General features: G+C 50.7%; 1 protein-coding gene across 7 annotated transcripts in view; it reads left to right on the top strand.

Moving 5' to 3' along the window:
* Positions 1–18,900, top strand: part of TBL1X (transducin beta like 1 X-linked) — a 214,863-nt gene that overhangs the window by 157,050 nt on the left and 38,913 nt on the right. For all 7 annotated transcript variants that reach the window (XM_078064799.1, XM_078064800.1, XM_078064798.1 and 4 more), the window contains one exon: positions 6,438–6,545. In XM_078064799.1, coding sequence (XP_077920925.1) covers positions 6,488–6,545 — 58 coding nt within the window. In that variant the 5' untranslated portion in view covers positions 6,438–6,487. The remainder of the gene's footprint in view (positions 1–6,437; positions 6,546–18,900) is intronic.

The following is an 18,900-nucleotide window of genomic DNA, read 5'->3' as shown; positions in this document are numbered from 1 at the left end:
CCACGGAGAAAGGCGGAAAGTGCCTTTTGTTAGGATGAGGTCATTTCGAGCAGATTTTCCAGCACTCTGGCTCTCGGTCCTCAGGCTGCATGGAGAGCTGAGCCTTTTCCAGAAGATTACTTTAAGCCATGGATTCTTCCAGCATCAACGCCAACAGGCTATGAGGGACGAGAAATGAGACAAACTTTCTTCCATCCCTGGAGGAAAAGGGTGCTTTAAGAGAGTTTAGGAAAATGTTTCACAATGGGGCAGATTGTTAGAAGAGAAACTTCTCCCGTCTAATGATACTGGATTCGCACTATTTTCCTCCTTTAATCCATGTAGACCTTGCTCACTATTTCGGGACAAGGCCCCCTCCTGCTTGGCAAGACGCTGGCCCTTTCTGCCTTTCAGTTTTGCACCAACTCCCAAGTAGGTCTCTTGGGGTTATTACGTTTAAGATAATGAAATGGACATTCGGACTCTGTTGTTTTGGGGCGATCCCCTCTCTTCAGGGAGAATGCTAGCCTAGAAAACCGGGTAAGTATGTGCTAAATAAAATGAAACCCTTCACCAACATTTCTCTTGCGACTGAACTTTGCACTAATTTGGGAAGGGAACCGTGATAAATAGGAGTTTCTGCCACCTTGAGATGCAGTTGAGAAAAGCAATACTATAAATAACTCTCCTTCCGTTTCTCCACGGCTTCAACCCCAAGTGACCAAGTGTGCTGGAACGCTTCTGTTCGGCGGGTCCGCTGCGCACAGGCCGTCAGCCCTGGGTGCGCTGCCCCCTCGTCTTCAGGCAGCTCCAGGAGGGGGTGTTGTGGCCTTCGCTTGCGGCGGGGTGGGGGGACGCTTCTCCCCTTTCCGCGCACTGAAGACCTCAGATCAGCCTGATGGAAGGTGTCTCAGATCGCCCCTGGGTCAGGCAAGAAAATGCACCCGAGTGCACTCCTTAAGAAACCAGAGCTGTCCGGTTTTTTGTTTTTTGTTGTTGTTTCCCTTCTGTTTGAGGCCGAGGAGGGTGTCCCAGTGCCGAGAGAGCTCTCTTTTATCCTGGAACTGGAGAGGTTGGAAAGCACCCGTTGGAGTTCTCGGAACTGGAGCTGGGCACGGATGCCGTTCTGGAAACCAGCTCGGGGTTGCAACGCGCACTGTGTCCCCAGCCGGACACGGCGTCTGCACAGGGTGCTCGCTGTGACGGGTTTGACTCGTGCCGCTTGCGTGTTTGCAGACCACCGGGGACCGGCTCCGAGCCCATTTGCTGAGGGTGGAGTGTCCCACCGATGCCTCCAGAAGGCCCCCTTCAGTCGCTCTTTGGAGGGATGTGCACTGTTGGCTGAATACGAGGAATAGCTGGCAGGTCGTGGATCTCTGCTGTGCGTGGGGGCCTGCTCTGAAAACTTCTCTTAAAGTGTTTAGCCCTCCCAGCCTCTCCCAGGCGTAGGGGCTTTCGTTATCCTCCGTTTGGAGATGAGAAACTGAGTCATGTAACCTGCCCATCGATCTGGAGCTAGGAAGGGATGGCGATATGATGAGAAATCAGGCTGTCTGGCTTCTGAGCCCCCAGGTGCCCCAAATCCCACACATTTGTACCCTGACTTTATTACGGGCAGCACGGGCATGTGCCCGCTAAAATCGTTCTTCCAGAGTGAAGAGAGGACACAAGCCAGCCTCCTCCCCACATGATAGACATTAATGGCGTTTCACATCAAACCTTAGCACAGACGGCGTCCTTCCTGCCCTGGGTCCTGGGGAGCGTTCGGTACATCATACAAGGTCAGAACTGTTCTTACACGGCAGCGCCCCCCCCCCCCCCCACGGTTCCTGTACTGTCTTCCCAGTTCCCATCTGCCTCCCCAGATGCTGTCTTCATCAGCAGGAATTTACCCTCCCCTCTTCCAAAGCTTCCCTCCTGGGAACTCGGCCGCCCCCTCTAGTACTTTGTGGGGCTTATGGGGGCTTAACTATTGGAGCCTTTCGTTATTTGCATAGAGGTCTTACTAAGCAGCTTAAAGGGAGAGGTGTGTGTGAGTGAGTGTGGGTGCCCGTGTGTGTACGAATGTGTTTAATTGCTGGTATTGCCGAAACCCCATGCCTTGGATGTAGTAGATACTCGGTGATTTCTCCATTACCCGCTCATTCCTCATTTTCCTTGAGCACAGAAAATGCCGGGCAAAGCACGTGTGTCTGTTTTATTAGCACTAGGATTTCAGTAAATATGGGGATAGGATCCAGTGATGCTTATCTGACGTGAAGGAGCTGCTGCTTTTCCGTGTGAAGGCGTCTCATGCCCTTCACACGGCTTTCTTTCCTAGGAGGAGTTTGCTGGAACTAATACACGGTGCTGATAATCAAGCACCAGCCAGAGTCAGAGCTGTGGTGGCCTTGGCAGCCTTACGGCGCCTCTAAACAGACCAGCCGCCCCAGCTAAGCTTGCTGCTTAGCGGGGAGTCTGCTTCTCCCTCTGCCCCTCTCATCTGCTCGCGCGCTCTCTCGCTCAAATAAGTAAATAAAATCTTAAAAAAAAAAAACAAAAAAACAACCCAAGGAGTTGAAGTGGATTGAATTACTGCTGTTAGATTTATGGTCAGTTCAAAGAATGTTCTTGTGTCTGTATTGAAATAGTCTAAAAAATATATATGTACGTTGTACTTCAATGGTTACTGTAAATCCTTTTTTTTTTTTTTTTTTTGGAGTTAGGTTGTATTTTTATTTTATTTATTTTTAAAGATTTTATTTATTTGAGAGAGAGAGAGAGAGAGAGCACAAGCAGGGGGGAGAGGGAGAAGCAGACTCCCCGCCAAGCAGGGAGCCCGATGTGGGGCTCCATCCCAGGACCTCGGGTTCATGACCTGAGCTGAAGGCAGACGCTTCACCGACTGAGCCATCCAGTGCCCCTTTATTATTTTTCTAAAAGATTCATTTATTTATTTGAGAGAGAGCATTCGTGTGCATGTGTGCGTGAGGAGGGGCCAAGGGCAGAAAGAATCTCCAGCAGACTCTGTGCTGAGCATGAGCCGGACGTGGGGCTCGATCTCACTACGCTGAAATCAAGACCGGAGCAAAATCAAGAGCCGGACGCTTCACCGACTCAGCCACCCAGGCGCCCCTGGAATTAGATTTTAAAAGAAATAGTCATTTAAAATCTAGTTAAGAAGTTGTTCAGTTGTGGGGGAGGTGTGATCCAATTACTGTGTTTTCAAAAATTAAACTATGTAGTTGACGTAGAACAGTCGGGGACAGAGGACAAGTCTTGCTGACCAGATGACATTTCACTTGGCTCTCTTGCAGGCCAAGGCTGCTTTCTGTTGTCTTTTCTCTGCTGCTTACAAGTGAAAAAGCCCTTAAAAAGTTAACACTGTATTGGGAAAAGCTTACCCTAACTTAAAAATTTAGAGACAAATTCAGTCCATGATCAGAAAGCAGGAGAGCCAGACCTGAAGCAGAAGTTTTCCTAGTTGGAAAACAAGATGGTGCATGAAGAAAAAGAGGAGCGCCAGACTAACAGAAATGGCCCACAGTCCTTGGTGTCTCGAGGATGGGATCGTCTCCTGCTCCAGAGTCCTGTGTGAACACATTTGCAGACACCTGTATTTATTACAGACACTTGTGGGTGGCGAATGAGAACGTGGCTCTTGGGGGTGCTGGGACATTTTCTCCTTAGAAAACAGAAAAGATCTGGATGCTGAAAGAAGAAATCCATATTTTATTTTCTGATGAAACTCCTGATAATCTTCTAGAAAGATTTTACATAGGCTATCTGAAAAAGCCCGGCTCTTACGGTGCATTTTCAAGGATGACTTTTAGTTACATGGCTGTGTCATTGAACAACAGCTGTGAGCCGACCCCGCGTTTCCCTGCATCTTCGTAAATGCGGTTCCCATCAAACACAAAATGCTGATTTTTCTTCTCCAGAGAAAACCAGCAGCAGTTTTGCAATTTGGAACATTTGGCAACGTCTGGAGACGTGTCTGATCATCATAACTCTAGGGGGTGGGCGAGGTTGTGCTGGCCTCTAGTAGATAGAGGCCAGGGAGGCTGCTCAGCATCGTCCAGGGCCCAGGACGGCCCCAGAACAGAGGATCATCTGGCCCCAAATGTCAGAAGCACCGACGCTAAGAGCCTGTTAGATTTTACTTCTTTCTGAGCACCCAGCGTGACAGAATAAAAGAGAATGGAGCGAGGGTGGTGTCTGAGGCATTTCAGACTGTGGTGACAACGTGGTGCAGATGGGACAGCTTCACCCACAGACGTGTCCTTCTTGCGGCTCTGGAGGCTGGAAGTCTGAGACCAAGGCCCTGGCCGGTTTGGTATCTGGTGAAGCTCCACTTCCTGTTCCCGAGATGGGCATGTGCTCCTTGTGTCTTCACTTGGCAGAAAGACCAAGAGCTCTCTGGGGGTCTCTTTTATAAGGGCCGCTAATCCCATTCACGCGGGCTCCACCCTCATGACCTATGACCTTCCCACGGCCCGACCCTTCACAACAGCGTGAATTCGGCCTTGTAACTGACTTATCGTTACTGCCGCACGTGACGGCACCAGAAGTCCGTTCAGTGTTAGCGTTCTGTGGTACACGTTTTTGTTATTATTTCCTCTCCCTTCAATAATGGGTTTTTTTCCCCCCATTTGGTTATGCTCTGATTTCATAGCTTTTTATTTCGTCTCTAATATTTTCCTAACCCTGTCTTACGAGTGAATTCCCCAGGACGCAAATAAACCTCAGGACAGACCTGTATTTTGACTGTCAGGTTTTCTTTTCAGTATATACAAAAGTACAGAATATCACCAAAGTAACTAAAGAAGATAAGCCTTTTTGAGTGGCAAAATTCTGGTAACTAAAGTGAGAATGGGAATGACCCAAGAGGCAGTGTATTGGTTCTCCATTGCAGCCTAATGATGACCGCAAATTTCCCCAGTAGCTGGAAACGACACCTTTCTCATCTGGCAGTATGTCTGGATCCCGAGTCCAGGCACGCCTTTGCTGGGTTCCCTGCTAAGGGCCTCACAAGGCTGCAGATAAGGTGGTCGCTGGGCTGCATCCGCCTTTGGAGCTCGGGCGGAGGGGAGGACGTTGTCTTCCAAGCTCGTGTTCTGGGCAGAATTTCAATTCCTTGTGGTCGTAGGACTGAGGTGCAAAGCTTCCTGTGGGCTGTCCCCAGTTCCATGGGCAGTTCTCATGATGACAGCCTTTATCTTCGAGGCCGGCAGGAGAGTGTCTCTCTCTAGGCCACTAAGAGTCTTATGTAATAATTAGGAGAATGACATCTGGTCACCCTTACCCTAGGGCATAACCTAAGGAGGAGAGTGACATCCCTGTCCTTTGATGTATTCCGTGGGGTAGAAGTGAGTCACAGGTCCTGCGCACACTTGGGGAGGGGATCTTAGCAGGGTGGGGCTCACTGGGTGTGTCCCTTACAACTGCCTTGAGTGTGAATCCTTGAAGGTCTACTTTGTCCTTTAATCTTTATTCTCAATAAACAAAAAGTTAATTCTCATTTAATGATAAAAGTTTTGCCATCAGTAAAAATGCCTGAAAATGTATGGTGCGGACTCTGAAGACAGTTCCCCAACAGCCAAAAATGTTTGGGGTTGGTGACCTCACTGAAAAGTGTCATGGCCTTTCTTGGCTTTGGCTCTTTTTGGAGTGAGTGCTGTTGTTTGATGTGTGCATTCTAGTTTGTTGGTGTGTAAGAAGAGATCTGCTGCTTGATTGACTTCTCTCTCCTCTCTGGGCTTGCTTGCTCATATGCCAACTGGGATCATTGTGGAGAAAATCAGATTCTCTCTTTTTGGTTGCTCTGTGTCCGTGCTCCATCTTCCTGAGACCTGGCTTCTTTATAGAAATGATGTGACATGCACACTTCACTCCTCCCTCATGTGTGTTTTCCTTCTCAGTGCTGCCTACCGCCTATGGGTAGAGTGACCATTGGGTTTATCCCTTAAACTTGGAGTGAAAGGTACTGTGATTAATCTTTTTCTAGAACAACAGGTGCAATCTGGTCCATGTGGTCACCTGCCCTAGGGGTGTTGACATGATTTCTGGTCTACTCATGAATCTTCTCTGTCTGTCTGGAAAAGTGCTTAGTGTCTTATCCACCCAAGCCCGTCAGAGTGCACTTCAAGATTCCGTTCCTGCTCGTTATCAAGTATGTTGTGCTCACAGTGCACACGTATCATTGGTGTGGTTTATTCCTGACCCTATCCCAGCCTTATTAAATACACCAATGCCTTTTCCTCTTTTTATTTTTTTGAAACCTTTCTCCTGGGGGGGGGTGTGTGTGTGTGTGTGTGTGTGTGTGTGTGTGTGTGTGTGTCAGTCATTATGAAATTACAATTACCTTCATGGTTATCCCATCATGGGTATGGTATTTTCAGTCTCAAAAAAGAATGCCAGGACAAAAATATAGGCAGTGTTTCAAAACTCTCTTCCCACTTTTTCTTGTCGTCTCACAGAGGGTGGCTCCCGCATCGTACGGACCTCATCGCTGCGAGGTGAGGCTAAGATGAGCATAACCAGTGACGAGGTGAACTTCCTGGTGTATCGCTATCTCCAGGAGTCAGGTAAGGGGCGTGGGTTTCTGTCAGTAGGAAACTCACCTGCAATATGCCACGTGCAGGACCATCCACCATTGATTGAGAAACCAGGCTAGGGAAGAAGAAGAGCAACCGACGTTCTTGTTAAGAGAGTTGAGGGAGAGAAGGTTCTGGGGCTGCCCTGCTCCTGGGGTGGGATGGGGCGTGTGTTCTTTCTTCCCATGATCTTTCTGCCCAGATGAGATCAGATTGCAGTTACGGTCAAGAGCAGTTGGGGTAGACCTGGAAAGGGGCATTAATGGATGGGCTGGTGTCTTCATGGTGTGTGTATATGTGAACCTCTCAGCCTTAAGACCACTGATCGTTTGAGCTCCTCAACCACACCCCAGCACGGGCCCTTGGCAATTTCCCAAAACCTAGGAATAGTTCTGGTTTCTTCCGACACTTCTGATTATGACCAAGCCATTACTTTCCGATACGCAATGAACAGGCCGGCTGTGTGCTCCCTGTGGACAGGATGCGGCTTGTGAACAGCAGCTGGTGTCCGGCAGTGGGCAGGGAAGGGGGCTGGCGAGAGCCCGAGCCCCGGGGGCTGGCCGGGCTTTGTCACAGTACAAGGACAGCCCTCTGAGGTGTCCTCGGATGCCTCCGGGCCTGGATTCGTGCATTAGACAATGTGGCAGCTGCCCCCCACAGCGCAGCCTCCACTCAATTTAGTGGCTTGCTTGTGGGTGCTTTCTTAAATGCTCAAGACTCTGAATTCTTTTTTAATTAATGTTAATTAGATTTTTAATTTCTAAAGCAAATATTGTCTTTAAACTTTTAAAACTTTAAAATACTTCATTTGAGACGTACAAAATGACATTTATGAAAAACATGGTTGTCACCACCTACCCGCCCAAGTTAAGAACTACAGCAGTTCCAGGCCCGACGGGTGCCCGTGTTCAACTCTGCGGTGCCGTCCCCTCTCTCTTTTCAGTGCTAACTGCCCCCCCCCCCCAGTTTGGTGTCTGTTGTCCCCATGCACTTATTGTGCACACGGTGTCTTCCTAAGCAGTGTGGACCCTGCGGTATTAGTTCGGGACGGCTGCTGTAACAAAATACCACAGTCCGGGGCAGCTCGAACAGAAATACATTGTCTCACCGTCTGGAGGACCCAAGTCCAAGTACAAGGTGTGGGTGGTGGGGGTTGCTTCCGAGGCCCTGAGGGGGTCTGTTCCATGCCTGTCTGCTGGCTTCTGGTGGGTTGCCCACCATCGCTGATGCTCCTCGGCTTGCCGAGGCATCACGCCCAGGTCAGCCTTCAGCGTCGCACGGCCTTCTCCCCGCCTGCTTCTACAACTCTGTCCGAGTTTGTCACATTTCTCCTTCTTGTAGCTCTTCCCCTTAGGATCCTTTCCTTTTGGAAATAGCCCTCCTGATTTAGGGCCTCACCAGACTCCAGTATAACCTCATCTAAATGCATTACATCTGCAGTGACCCTGTTTCCAAATGAAGTCACTTTTCGAGCTGTACCAGGGGGCCTGGGGCTTCAACTTAGGAATTTGGGGAAGGATACAGTTCAACCCATCACAGTTGGCCTTGTGCGTTTGTAAACTTTATACACTTGGTATCGTATCGTTTATGTTCTGCAACTTGATTTTTCAAAAAGGAAACCAGTTCCTGGGCCTCTGTCTTCCAAAGACACATGGACAAGTATGACGGGAAACCAGCTTGTGAGGCCCTGGGTCCGGGCTGTTCCAGAGTCAGCCAGGAAGGCTGAGCTGGGCGGGTGTTCCATCCAGACCACATGGCTCAGGCTCTGACCCTTGAACAAGTTCTTTGCCCCACCAGAGCCTCTCCTCTCCTGCAAAAAAAAAAAAGGGAAATGGCTATCCTGGGCAAAAGTAATGAAGAACACTGGACACGTGGTGTGTTATAAACAGACACGTCTCCCCATCTAGTCCTGGATCTCTGTCCCTGGGGACCCCAGCTAGCATTTTTCATGGGAAGTGCACATTCTTTCTCCATATATATTAGATCATTTGGACCGGCTGTTGCCCAACGTAGTATAAAAGAAATTGATAAAATGTGTATGACCTCAGCCCTGTGGATCTGGGGAGTCACTAGCACGCCTCTCATACCTTACTCAGCCCGGGAAGTTGGGGAACCGCCCACCTAGAGCACGGGTGCTGTCCTTTGGACTTTGAGCATTGAATTCAAGATTCCTTTCTGTGAGCATCCTTCTGCATTGAATTCAAGATTCCTTTCTGTGAGCATCCTTCTGCACAAAGATAGGATGGAGGCAAAAACACAGTCAGAATGTGTGAAGAAATCACAAGCTGAACCTCAGGATGAATACGTGATGTGAAAACCTTGTGCCTAGCCTGGGTAGCCTGGAGCGAGGGTGCTCGGTTGGCTGGTCCCTGGGGAGGCCACTGGCCTCTTTGAATAAACATGGAAACCGTCCCTCCCCCAGAAAGGCCACACTTCCTTTTCTCGTGTTTGTTGATAAAGCCTCTCACCAGGCAGCTGAGCAGGGGAGTCAGGGGCCAGGAGGATAGGATTTCAGCCCTGTGGATTTTGTATCTGTGAGCTCCTGTCCTGCCTGTCCGAGTCCTTACACACACGTGTGGCGTGCGTCTTCCAGAAAGCCATGCCTGTGCTTTCCTCTAAGGACCGCGTGAGTCCTGGAGTCCCCCACAAGGGTGTGTTCAAACGCAGGCGGAGAAGAAATACAAGAGGTCCTTTTGGGGTCGTTTTCCATATTTTTCTCAAATCCTCAAGTTTCAGTTTGGCACATATTTCTTGAGCATCTACCCAGGGCAAAGATCTTTTTCTCAGCCTATGGGTGTCTCCTTTCCAGCTCCGGGGGCGGGGGGGGGGTGGCGCGGAGAAAATGCGTCCCTAGATCGTGCCTCCCCTTCAAGCATCTCTGCTCTCCCCCGCGCACCTACAGCCACTCATCAAAAATAAGCCCATGTTCCCATAGGTGTGACTCATTCCTCAACGCCTCCCAGTGCGGCTTTCTCTGCCAGAAGGCACCAGGAGGTTCTCTCTTGGCAAGGCTTGTGCAGCAGGCCCCATCCCAATGCCTTGTGTGGAGGAAGATGGGTTCGGGGCGGGGAGGGGGGCGGCGGGCCGGGGATGGCCTTGTGTGAGGTAGACAGCTGGTTCTCTGGTCCCTGTGCTCTTTGCCTCGCCGGTCGGGGACAGCCCCAGAACGTTCCAGCCCACGTGCTGGCGTGCAGTGAGGAACAAGCGAGCAAGGCTTGCCGGTGAGGCAGGAGGAAGCTGGGATTGTGGGCTCCAGCACCGGAGTGGCCCAGTTGGCTTGGGCCGGAACTGTGGCAGTGCGGCTTTGAGGGCTAGGACTTTGCTGGCCTCCGCCTTACGGGGGTTCATCGCGTGGCCACTGTTACCGGCTGTGCCATTTGTAAAGCAGCGGATTGAGGGTCCCCCGGCCCGCCCTCAGCTCGCCTCACTGTCCAGGGTTGATGGAAGCAAGGGAACAAGGCGTAGGAATGGGTTTCAGCCCGCATAGGCTGGTGTGAGCAGGTCCTCCGAAGCCTGGGTGCATCGCGAGTCGTGTGCCCCTGCTTTTTTCTGAATGTCGCGTGGGCAGCTGACGCCTATTCCAAGTCCGTATGAAGAGCAGGAAACGTCAGTACGCGAGTTGCTGTGAGTCTGTTTCCTCTGGGGCTTCATCCCCAAATCCCAAGGTATAAAGGAGATCGTTTCTCCCAGACCCAGTTGGGAAGGGGGTCAGTGGACACGAAGCATTGCCGGAGGGTGGCCCTTCACACAAGCAGGGAGGCTGGCCACCTGGAGTGCCCAGACCCTGCTGGTGAAGGAGCCGAAATGCACGGGTTTGGGGGATTTGTTAGAAGAGGGAGTGTCTGTGTTACGTCGCGTCCGCAGGGCCAGCTCCCTGCTGGCTGGACGGAAGGATGGTCCGTGGAGCTGGGTCAGTGTCACGGTTGAGTCTAAAGCAGAGAGACGGGCCGGGGGTTTGGAGCCAGGTTTTCCACAGCAGCTAAATGGTGACCAGACTCTCTTTCCATGGTCTCGGTCGGCAGTCTCAACCTGCATGGGTTGCATCTGTGCTTTTAAATGAGAGTATAATTTTCATGCGGTAAAATTCATCCTTTGTAGAGTATGGGTTGACAGTTTTTGCCAAATGTGTCTAGTCCTGTAAGCACCAGTTACCATCGAGATGATAGGAGAGAAGCCCATCACCCCAGAAACTCCCCTGGCCCCTTTGTAATCAGACCCTCTCCCCCGCACAGCCCCTGGCAAGCTGCACTCTGTGCCCCGTCCCCGGCCTCCTGCCTCTGCAGGAGGGTTGTCTCCGTGGACTCGGGCAGCGTGCAGCCTCTGGAGTCTGGCTGGTCTTCTCAGCATCCTGCGCCGGAGAATCAGTCGTGCTGCCGGATGCGTCGGCCATCGGCTCTTTGTTGCTAAGTCGTATTCCGTTTTAAGAACACGTATAGCAGTTGGCTTGTCCATTCTCCTGTTAAAGAGCATTTGACTTGTTTCCAGGTCTTGATGATCACGAGTAAAGCTACTAGAAACATCTGTGTATGGTGTTTTCATGAGAACATAGGTTTTCGTTGCTCTGGGGTAAGCATGTAGGCGTGGGATTGCTGGCTCGTGTGGTAAGTGTGGGTTGAAGGTTATCAGAAGCCTCTGCATCCTTTTCAGTGTCACTGGGCAGCGAGGCACTTGAGAAACAGCAGTGGTTTTGTAGACGCGGTTGGTGGTGCTGAGTTGTGCCCGTGGCGCAGGGCGTAATTGGAAAGTAGGTAAAAGGATGTCAGCCCGGCAGACGGATCTGCAGCATACCCATGACGCTTTACGCTTCCTCTGTGGGTTTAAAATTAGCCTTCTTGAACCTGTGCGGGGTCGTGGTTTCCGCCAGGGACTTTCGCCCAGATCTGCTGAGTGAGGGAGCATCCATCCGCAGATGCATGCAGTCTCCTCCCTCGGCAGCGCCACTGCAGACGTGAAAATAGACCGCTCTGCAGCGCGGGGAGACGACTGGGCATCAGGACCGGCCGTACGTCCATCTGGGCTGTCACGACTGGCCGTACGTCCATCTGGGCTGTCAGGACCGGCCCTACGTCCATCTGGGCTGTGAGAACCGGCCGTACGTCCATCTGGGCGCCAGGACCGGCCGTACGTCCGTCTGGGCTGTGAGGACCGGCCGTACGTCCGTCTGGGCTGTCAGGACCGGCCGTACGTCCATCTGGGTGCCAGGACTGGCCCGTACGTCCATCTGGGCTGTCAGGACCGGCCGTACGTTCATCTCGGCTGTCAGGACCGGCCGTACGCCCATCTGGGCTGTGAGGACCGGCCGTACGTCCATCTGGGCGCCAGGACCGGCCGTACGCCCATCTGGGCTGTGAGGACCGGCCGTACGTCCGTCTGGGCTGTGAGGACCGGCCGTACGTCCGTCTGGGCTGTGAGGACCGGCCGTACGTCCGTCTGGGCGCCAGGACCGGCCGTACGTCCGTCTGGGCGCCAGGACCGGCCGTACGTCCGTCTGGGCTGTCAGGACCGGCCGTACGTCCATCTGGGCTGTGAGGACCGGCCGTACGTCCATCTGGGCTGTGAGGACCGGCCGTACGTCCATCTGGGTGCCAGGACCGGCCGTACGTCCGTCTGGGCTGTGAGGACCGGCCGTACGTCCATCTGGGTGCCAGGACCGGCCGTACGTCCATCTGGGCTGTGAGGACCGGCCGTACGTCCATCTGGGCTGTGAGGACCGGCCGTACGTCCATCTGGGCACCAGGACCGGCCGTACGTCCATCTGGGCTGTGAGGACCGGCCGTACGTCCATCTGGGCTGTGAGGACCGGCCGTACGTCCATCAGGGCGCCAGGACTGGCCGTACGTCCATCTGGGCGGGCTTTGGGCAGAAAACACGATTCCTGCAGACCGGGCCCTATGTAGGGCGGCTACTGAAAGTCCGCACACTGCCTTGCTCACACGCCCACGGTACTCAAGCGTCTCCCCACCTCGCGTTTTGGGACTGACATCCGCAGCCCACTTAGAAGAGGTAGACGCTTCATAAAACTGCTCCATGATCGTTGGTGGTTCTGCTGGCGAAAAAGAAAACACAAGTGAGGAATTGTTTTGTCAGGTTGCCGGCGTGTTACCCCGCAGTGCGGCCCCGAGGGCTGTTGTTTCAGACATTTCAGGTACTAAAAAGAGCTTACCGTTACGGGCGATGGTAAAAACGGATTTATCCTATCTCACAAATCACCAGGATGATGAACTTCTTTCTTCATTGGGTAAGGTTTCAGGTATGATTGAAAACTCCTTATACAGAGAACTTCCTTTCTGATTTGTCATGATTTGTCCTCGAGAGGCCGATTTATTTTGCATATTTGTTGCTCCCATTAACATCACAATGCATACATTATTCACAGAGGAGCATTGGCAGTTTCCTGAATGAAAATCTACATCTTAGACGGGTTCTGTTTTCCTGAAGAGCCGTATCTACACGTGTGTTGACCAGCTACATAGAATTAGGCATGTTTCCTTGGATTTATATAATCCACACATAGTTCTGTATTATGTATCGTCCTTGGATAGTTCTAGATTATGTATCATCCAAGGAGGAAAGTGAAACATGTGCTCAGCCTTTCAAGGTTTACAGCAGAACCTAGGTGCCATTTCTCATTCATTTCGTGGAGCTTCTAGGCCAAGACAAATGGTAAAGATTTCCTTGCCAGGTGCCGAGCACCCTGTTTCGTGCCCTGCGATGCCCCAGTGTGAATGAGGTCGGCGTGGTTAGGACGTAAGAGCAGAGCAAGTGAGGCTTCGGCGGCATTTTGTCTCCACAGCATGCCCCAGCACAAAGGTAAATACAGTGGCTCTGTTATAAACAACAGAGAGCTTCTACTTTCTGGAAAGATTACGGAGCAGTTTCAAAATCACGCATGTGCGCACAGCCGCTTCCTGGGGCCAGGTGGGGAAAGAAGCCTGTTTGGATAAGAGAGAGAGCCAGGCTGTGCTGGGTGAACTAGCCGAGGTCCCTGTAGGGGTGGGGACAGGGCTGAGGGGGTGGGTTTTCTCTTTTCTGGGGAGGCCACCCACAGCAGGTGCCCAGCTCTTTCCTCAGAAATAGTACAAGGGCACAGAGGTCCCCTCAGAAACAATACCAGGTGACCTGGGGCCTTTAAAACTGTACTTTTTATTTTATTTTATTAAAGATTTTATTTGAGAGAGAGAGAGAGAGAGCACAAGCAGGGGGAGTGGCAAAGGGAGAGTGAGAAGCAGACTCCCCACTGAGCAGGGAGCCCGATATAGGACTCGATCCCAGGACCCTGAGATCACCACCTGAGCCGAAGGCAGAAGCTTCAGCGGCGAGCCGCCAAGGTGCCCCCAAAACGGTACTTTTTAAAGCCAGCGCACCTGGATTCAAGCAGGGTTCCTGGGAATTGTAGTTCATCAGTGGAAAAAACCCTTCTCTATCTAGTCCCTGCCTCCTGAGCGGGGAGCCGTCAGTTACTTCAAAAATGACCGTCCCCCTTCTGCTGGCCTCTTGCTGCATTTTTTTAGGACCTCTGCTTGGTTAGAGATAGCGAGCAGTTCGTATGGAGTGTCCTGTCTGTCCCCGCTCACCGTCGCGGATTTGTGAGCTGTTGGAGCAGGAGGGATGTAGGAGAACGTCATGGACAGTGGTGCTCCCTTCCTGCAGAGATGCGCTTCTGCCTTTAGGGCTGCAGTCGAATGTTCTTTCAGAACATCACAGTGGAGACAACCCCAGTGTCCATGGGCGGATGAACGGATAAAGTGTGCCCCCCCCTACAGTGGACGGCCATGCAGCCTTACAAAAGGAGGGATGTTCTGACGCACCTACAGTGTGGATGAACTTGGAGGGCCTGATGCCAGAAGCCAGACGCACAAGGACAGATACTGCACGAATCGGCCGTCGCGAGGCACCTGGAGTCGTCGGATTCATAGAGACAAGAAGTAGGACAGAGGTTACCGGGGGCGCGGAGGGCGGGATGGGGGCTTAGTGTTGGGTGGGGACAGAGTTTGAGTTTGGGAAGATGACAGAGTTCCGGAGAGGCATGGCGGGGATGTGTCCCCAGCAGCATGTATGTACTTAAGGCCACTGACCCGAGCACTCAGAAAGGGCTAAACTGGTACGTTCTGTGTTCGTGTGTTTCACTGGTAAGTCACAGCGCTGCAGGTTGGAAGTTCACGTAGAGGTTATTTCAGAGGTTGGGGTCTCAGAAAGAAGAGAAGAAAGCACCTGAATTCCACGTTGACGTTACTACATTCAAGGGCTTTTTATTTATTTATTTATTTATTTATTTATTTATTTTTATTTTTATTTTTATTTTTTTTAAAGATTTCATTTATTTATTTGAGAGAGAGAGAATGAGAGACAGAGAGCATGAGAGGGGTTAGGGTCAGAGGGAGAAGCAGACCCCCAGCCGAGCAGGGAGCCCGATGCGGGACTCGATCCCGGGACTCCAGGATCATGACCTGAGCTGAAGGCAGTCGCCCAACCAACTGAGCCACCCAGGCGCCCTCAGGGGCTTTTTAATAGCGTTAGGGACAAGTCCTTGGCACACACAGTGCCATTTGTAAGCTAAATTGCTGTCTGATAAAATCCAGTTATTTAAAAAAAAAAAAAGAAACGGAAAAGAGCAGCTTCATTGGTAATGGCCGTACATTGGAAACTCCCCAAATGTGCCTCGGTGGGTGATCGGCTCCACAGACCCTGGGGTCCCTCTCGGCAGGAAAAAGGAATGAACTCTGGATACGTGCCACAGACCGATGAGTCTCCAGAGTAACGTGCTGGCTAGGACAAACCAGTTTCCAAACGCTACATCCTGGACGCTCCCATCTGTTGAACTGAAAGTGATAAGCCCGTAGGCTCGGCAGCTAGGGTTGGGGTGGCTGTAACTACAAACGGGTAGTTTGGGGGAGTTCTGTGCTCATGGAAAAGCTCTGTGTCTGGACTGTGGCGACGATCATGGCGTGTGGATACATAGGATAAAATTGTACGTGGATTAGACGCCCGCGCGTGTGCATGCACACACGGACACGCAGGTCAGAAGGTTTGTGGTCTAGCGACCAGTCAGCGAGAAGTCGTCGTCTTGGTTTTGATACCATGGTACAGCGAGAGAAGATGTCACCACCGGGGCAAGGCCGGATGAAGCGTAACACAGGACTCTACTATTTCTGTGGCTTCCCGTGAGTCCGTAATAATTTCCTAATTATAAAAAATAAACTCAAAACACAGTTTTGCATTTCCAGTATCTGCAGTTTTGTGTGTGAGAGAGAAAGCGGGAGGTCAATAATGCGAAGACAGTGAAGACGTTTTAATTAAAAATTGCAAGTCATTAGCCATCTTGTGGGCCCAGGCTTTGATGGGGATGTTCTTTTGTATAATGGATTCGAGTAACGGCCATACTCACTTGAAAATGGATGGCCACAGAAACCTTGTGAGCCTTCTGGCAACAGAAGAATAATGAACAGTCATCTGAAGGTGAACAGCACTTGTCTCATATAGAGTTCGAAGTGTTGCATCCTTGGGAATTCAGCAAACTCAGGTGGACATTGTATGCCGTGCCCACCTGTCTGGCTTTTCCTGGGGAATTATCATGAGAAGAAATTCTGCGTTTGACTGGGGCTGTAGACCCTGGGCAGGCGCATTCGTACTGGGGATATAAACGTCTGTGCATGGCTTCTTCCCCACTCCTTTTCAAGTGAGTCTAAAATGTTCTTGCGATGCCCCCTTATGGGGGCGCCTGGCTTGCTCCCGTTAGTGGAGTGTCTGACTCTTTTTTCTTTTTTTAAAGATTTTATTTATTTGACAGAGACACAGCGAGAGAGGGAACACAAGCACAGGGGGACTGGGAGAGGGAGAAGCAGGCTTCCCGCTGAGCAGGGAGCCCGATGTGGGGCTCGATCCCAGGACCCTGGGACCGTGACCTGAGCCGAAGGCAGATGCTTAATGACTGAGCCACCCAGGCGCCCTGGAGCATGTGACTCTTGACCTTGGCGTTGTTGGTTCTTGAAAAAATAAAACGGAGGGGCAAGGAAAAAAAGACCCCCTTATGAACTTTAGGTGAAAGGATTCTATAATACGTATGTGGTCAGCCTAAGAGCTGTGGGCAGATTTGAGGGTCTTGATCCCTGGAGATACTCTGACCACACATCATGTGTTATCCCAGGGGCTTTCAGCCCATTCATTATGGCCAGGGTTCTCAACCTCAGCACTCTTGACACCCGGGACCAGCTCATTCTTTATCCTCTGGGGCTGCCTGGTATTAGGAGGCTCTTGAGCAGCCCTGTGGTCTCCACCCACTAAATGCCAATAACCCACCCCCTCCCTGCTATTGTCACCGCCAAGGATGTCTCTGGACTTTGCCAGATGTAGCCTGGTGGGTGAAGTCGCCCCTGGTGGACAACTACTGATGCATGTCCTTTAGTTCCAGGATGTTTTTCTTCCAACTGGTTTTTATTAATAAATGGGGTTTTAATGGGATCCTGTTTCTTCACACTTTATCTTCTTGGGCTATATTTTGCTTTCTTTTGCTGCAGAACTCAAATAGACTTTAACAATGAGCAAAATGCAGTCCTCATTTTTATTAAGATTTTTCCAGGGTATTTTTTCCCCTCGGGGAAGGCGGAAGTCTGCCAAAGCATTCTCTAGCAGATAATAAAATAATTGGGAGTAGCAGACTTTCCATCTGATTTAAAAAAAAAGAAAAAAATTTTTTTTTCTTTTTTTTTGCTCCTGGTGAGGAGGTTAGATAACCAGGAAAAGGGCGCTACTCTTAATATTTGTGAATAATTTGTGTTTACAAAAGTGATAAAGCCATTTTGCCCATTGTAATCCCAGCAGCTGACAAATGACCCGGTAGGCTTTGCTGTGTTTCCTAGGACCGTGGAATGCCTTCTTATGCAAGACACGTTTCCACAGATTCGGGAAATCATTTTAAAATGGTTCAGCTATCTTAATTTAAACAAAAGTTCAGGGCTTATTGTTCAGCTGAGTCTCTAAAAATATATTTTGACTGCCGTGGCCCTTTTACATTGCTAATGTGTGTCCCTGTTTAAAAAGAGGATCTTTATGGTAAAGGCAAGCATTTGTTTGAGATAATGGTCACCTTTGCTTTAGAAATAATAAAGTATTTGTTTCATCACATAATAGATAAGGAAGACCTGAATAACGTGTCCATGTTACTGTTGGGTGAAAGGACCTTTGAAGTCCCGCGGAACAGTAACAAGACATGCCTTCCTATTACCCACGGATGCGAGCAGCGCGTTTGTCATGGGGTGCCAGGGTTCCCCAACACCATCCTCAGACCCTGCGATCCGCTCAAGGGAGTCACAGGACTTAGTAATGTTTATACTCATGGTTAATTACAGCAGAAAGATCTAGATTATAACGGACAGCACATTGACTTTTTTTTTTTTTTAAAGATTTTATTTATTTATTTGAGAGAGAGAGAAAGCACAAGCAAGGGCGAGGGGCAGAGGGAGAAGCAGACTCCCCACTGAGCAGGGAGCCCGACTCGGGGCTCAATCCTAAGATCCCAGGATCATGACCTGAGCCAAAGGCAGATGCTTAACCGACTGAGCCCCCCAGGCGCCCCCACATTGACTTTATAGTTCACTGTAGGGTATTATATATTTGAAAGTTGCTAAGGGAGTAAATTGCCAGTGTTGTGGCCACATCAGGTAAGTGTAAGTCCAGGAGGTGATGGAGGTCTTAACTAACGTGATCGTGGTAATCTTTTCACGATGTATGTGGCTATCAAATCATCATGTTGTAAAGCGGGAACGGACATGATGTCGCAGGTCACTCTTACCTGCATAAAGCTGAGGGGGGAGAGAAGCAGATGAGCATCAGCACAGGTAACTTGCATGAGGCCCGGTCCGGGGGAAGCTAAGCACACACGTACAGTTATGCCGTCCCCGTGGACTTATACGATGGCACTTAATTTCCCCAGCAGCACGTACAGGGACACATGTGAAGTGTTCTAACCACCCGAGCTTTGGCGTCCGGGGTTTACATCGGGCGTCTGTCCTGTAGGCATGCAGCTTCCACTGAGCGGGGACAGAAGGAGAACTAGGGGAGCTCTGTGGCTGCTCCTGCCACAGTCCCGAAGTTTAAATCTGGGTTGTGGTTGCATATCTATCATCTGTGTGTATGTTGTACTCCAACTGAAAAATTTAGGGGCGGTTAAGTAGCTGGAGAATGTGATGCCCATGCCTTTCATCTAGAAAGAATGAACTGTTCCCCTAGCTAGCTTTGTGGCATCAGTAATGGACACTCCACCACCAACGCAGCGTACCCACTGTTCCCTTTGCACAGTAGAATCTGGGGGGCTCGGTCCTCAGCTGACATGCCCGTGCGTGTGAACTGT

The sequence above is a fragment of the Halichoerus grypus genome, chromosome X (genome assembly GCF_964656455.1).
Source record: "Halichoerus grypus chromosome X, mHalGry1.hap1.1, whole genome shotgun sequence".
NCBI classification, from domain to species: Eukaryota; Metazoa; Chordata; class Mammalia; order Carnivora; family Phocidae; genus Halichoerus; species Halichoerus grypus.
Note: the sequence above shows the minus strand (reverse complement) of the source record. Positions and strands in the feature narration are given on the sequence as shown.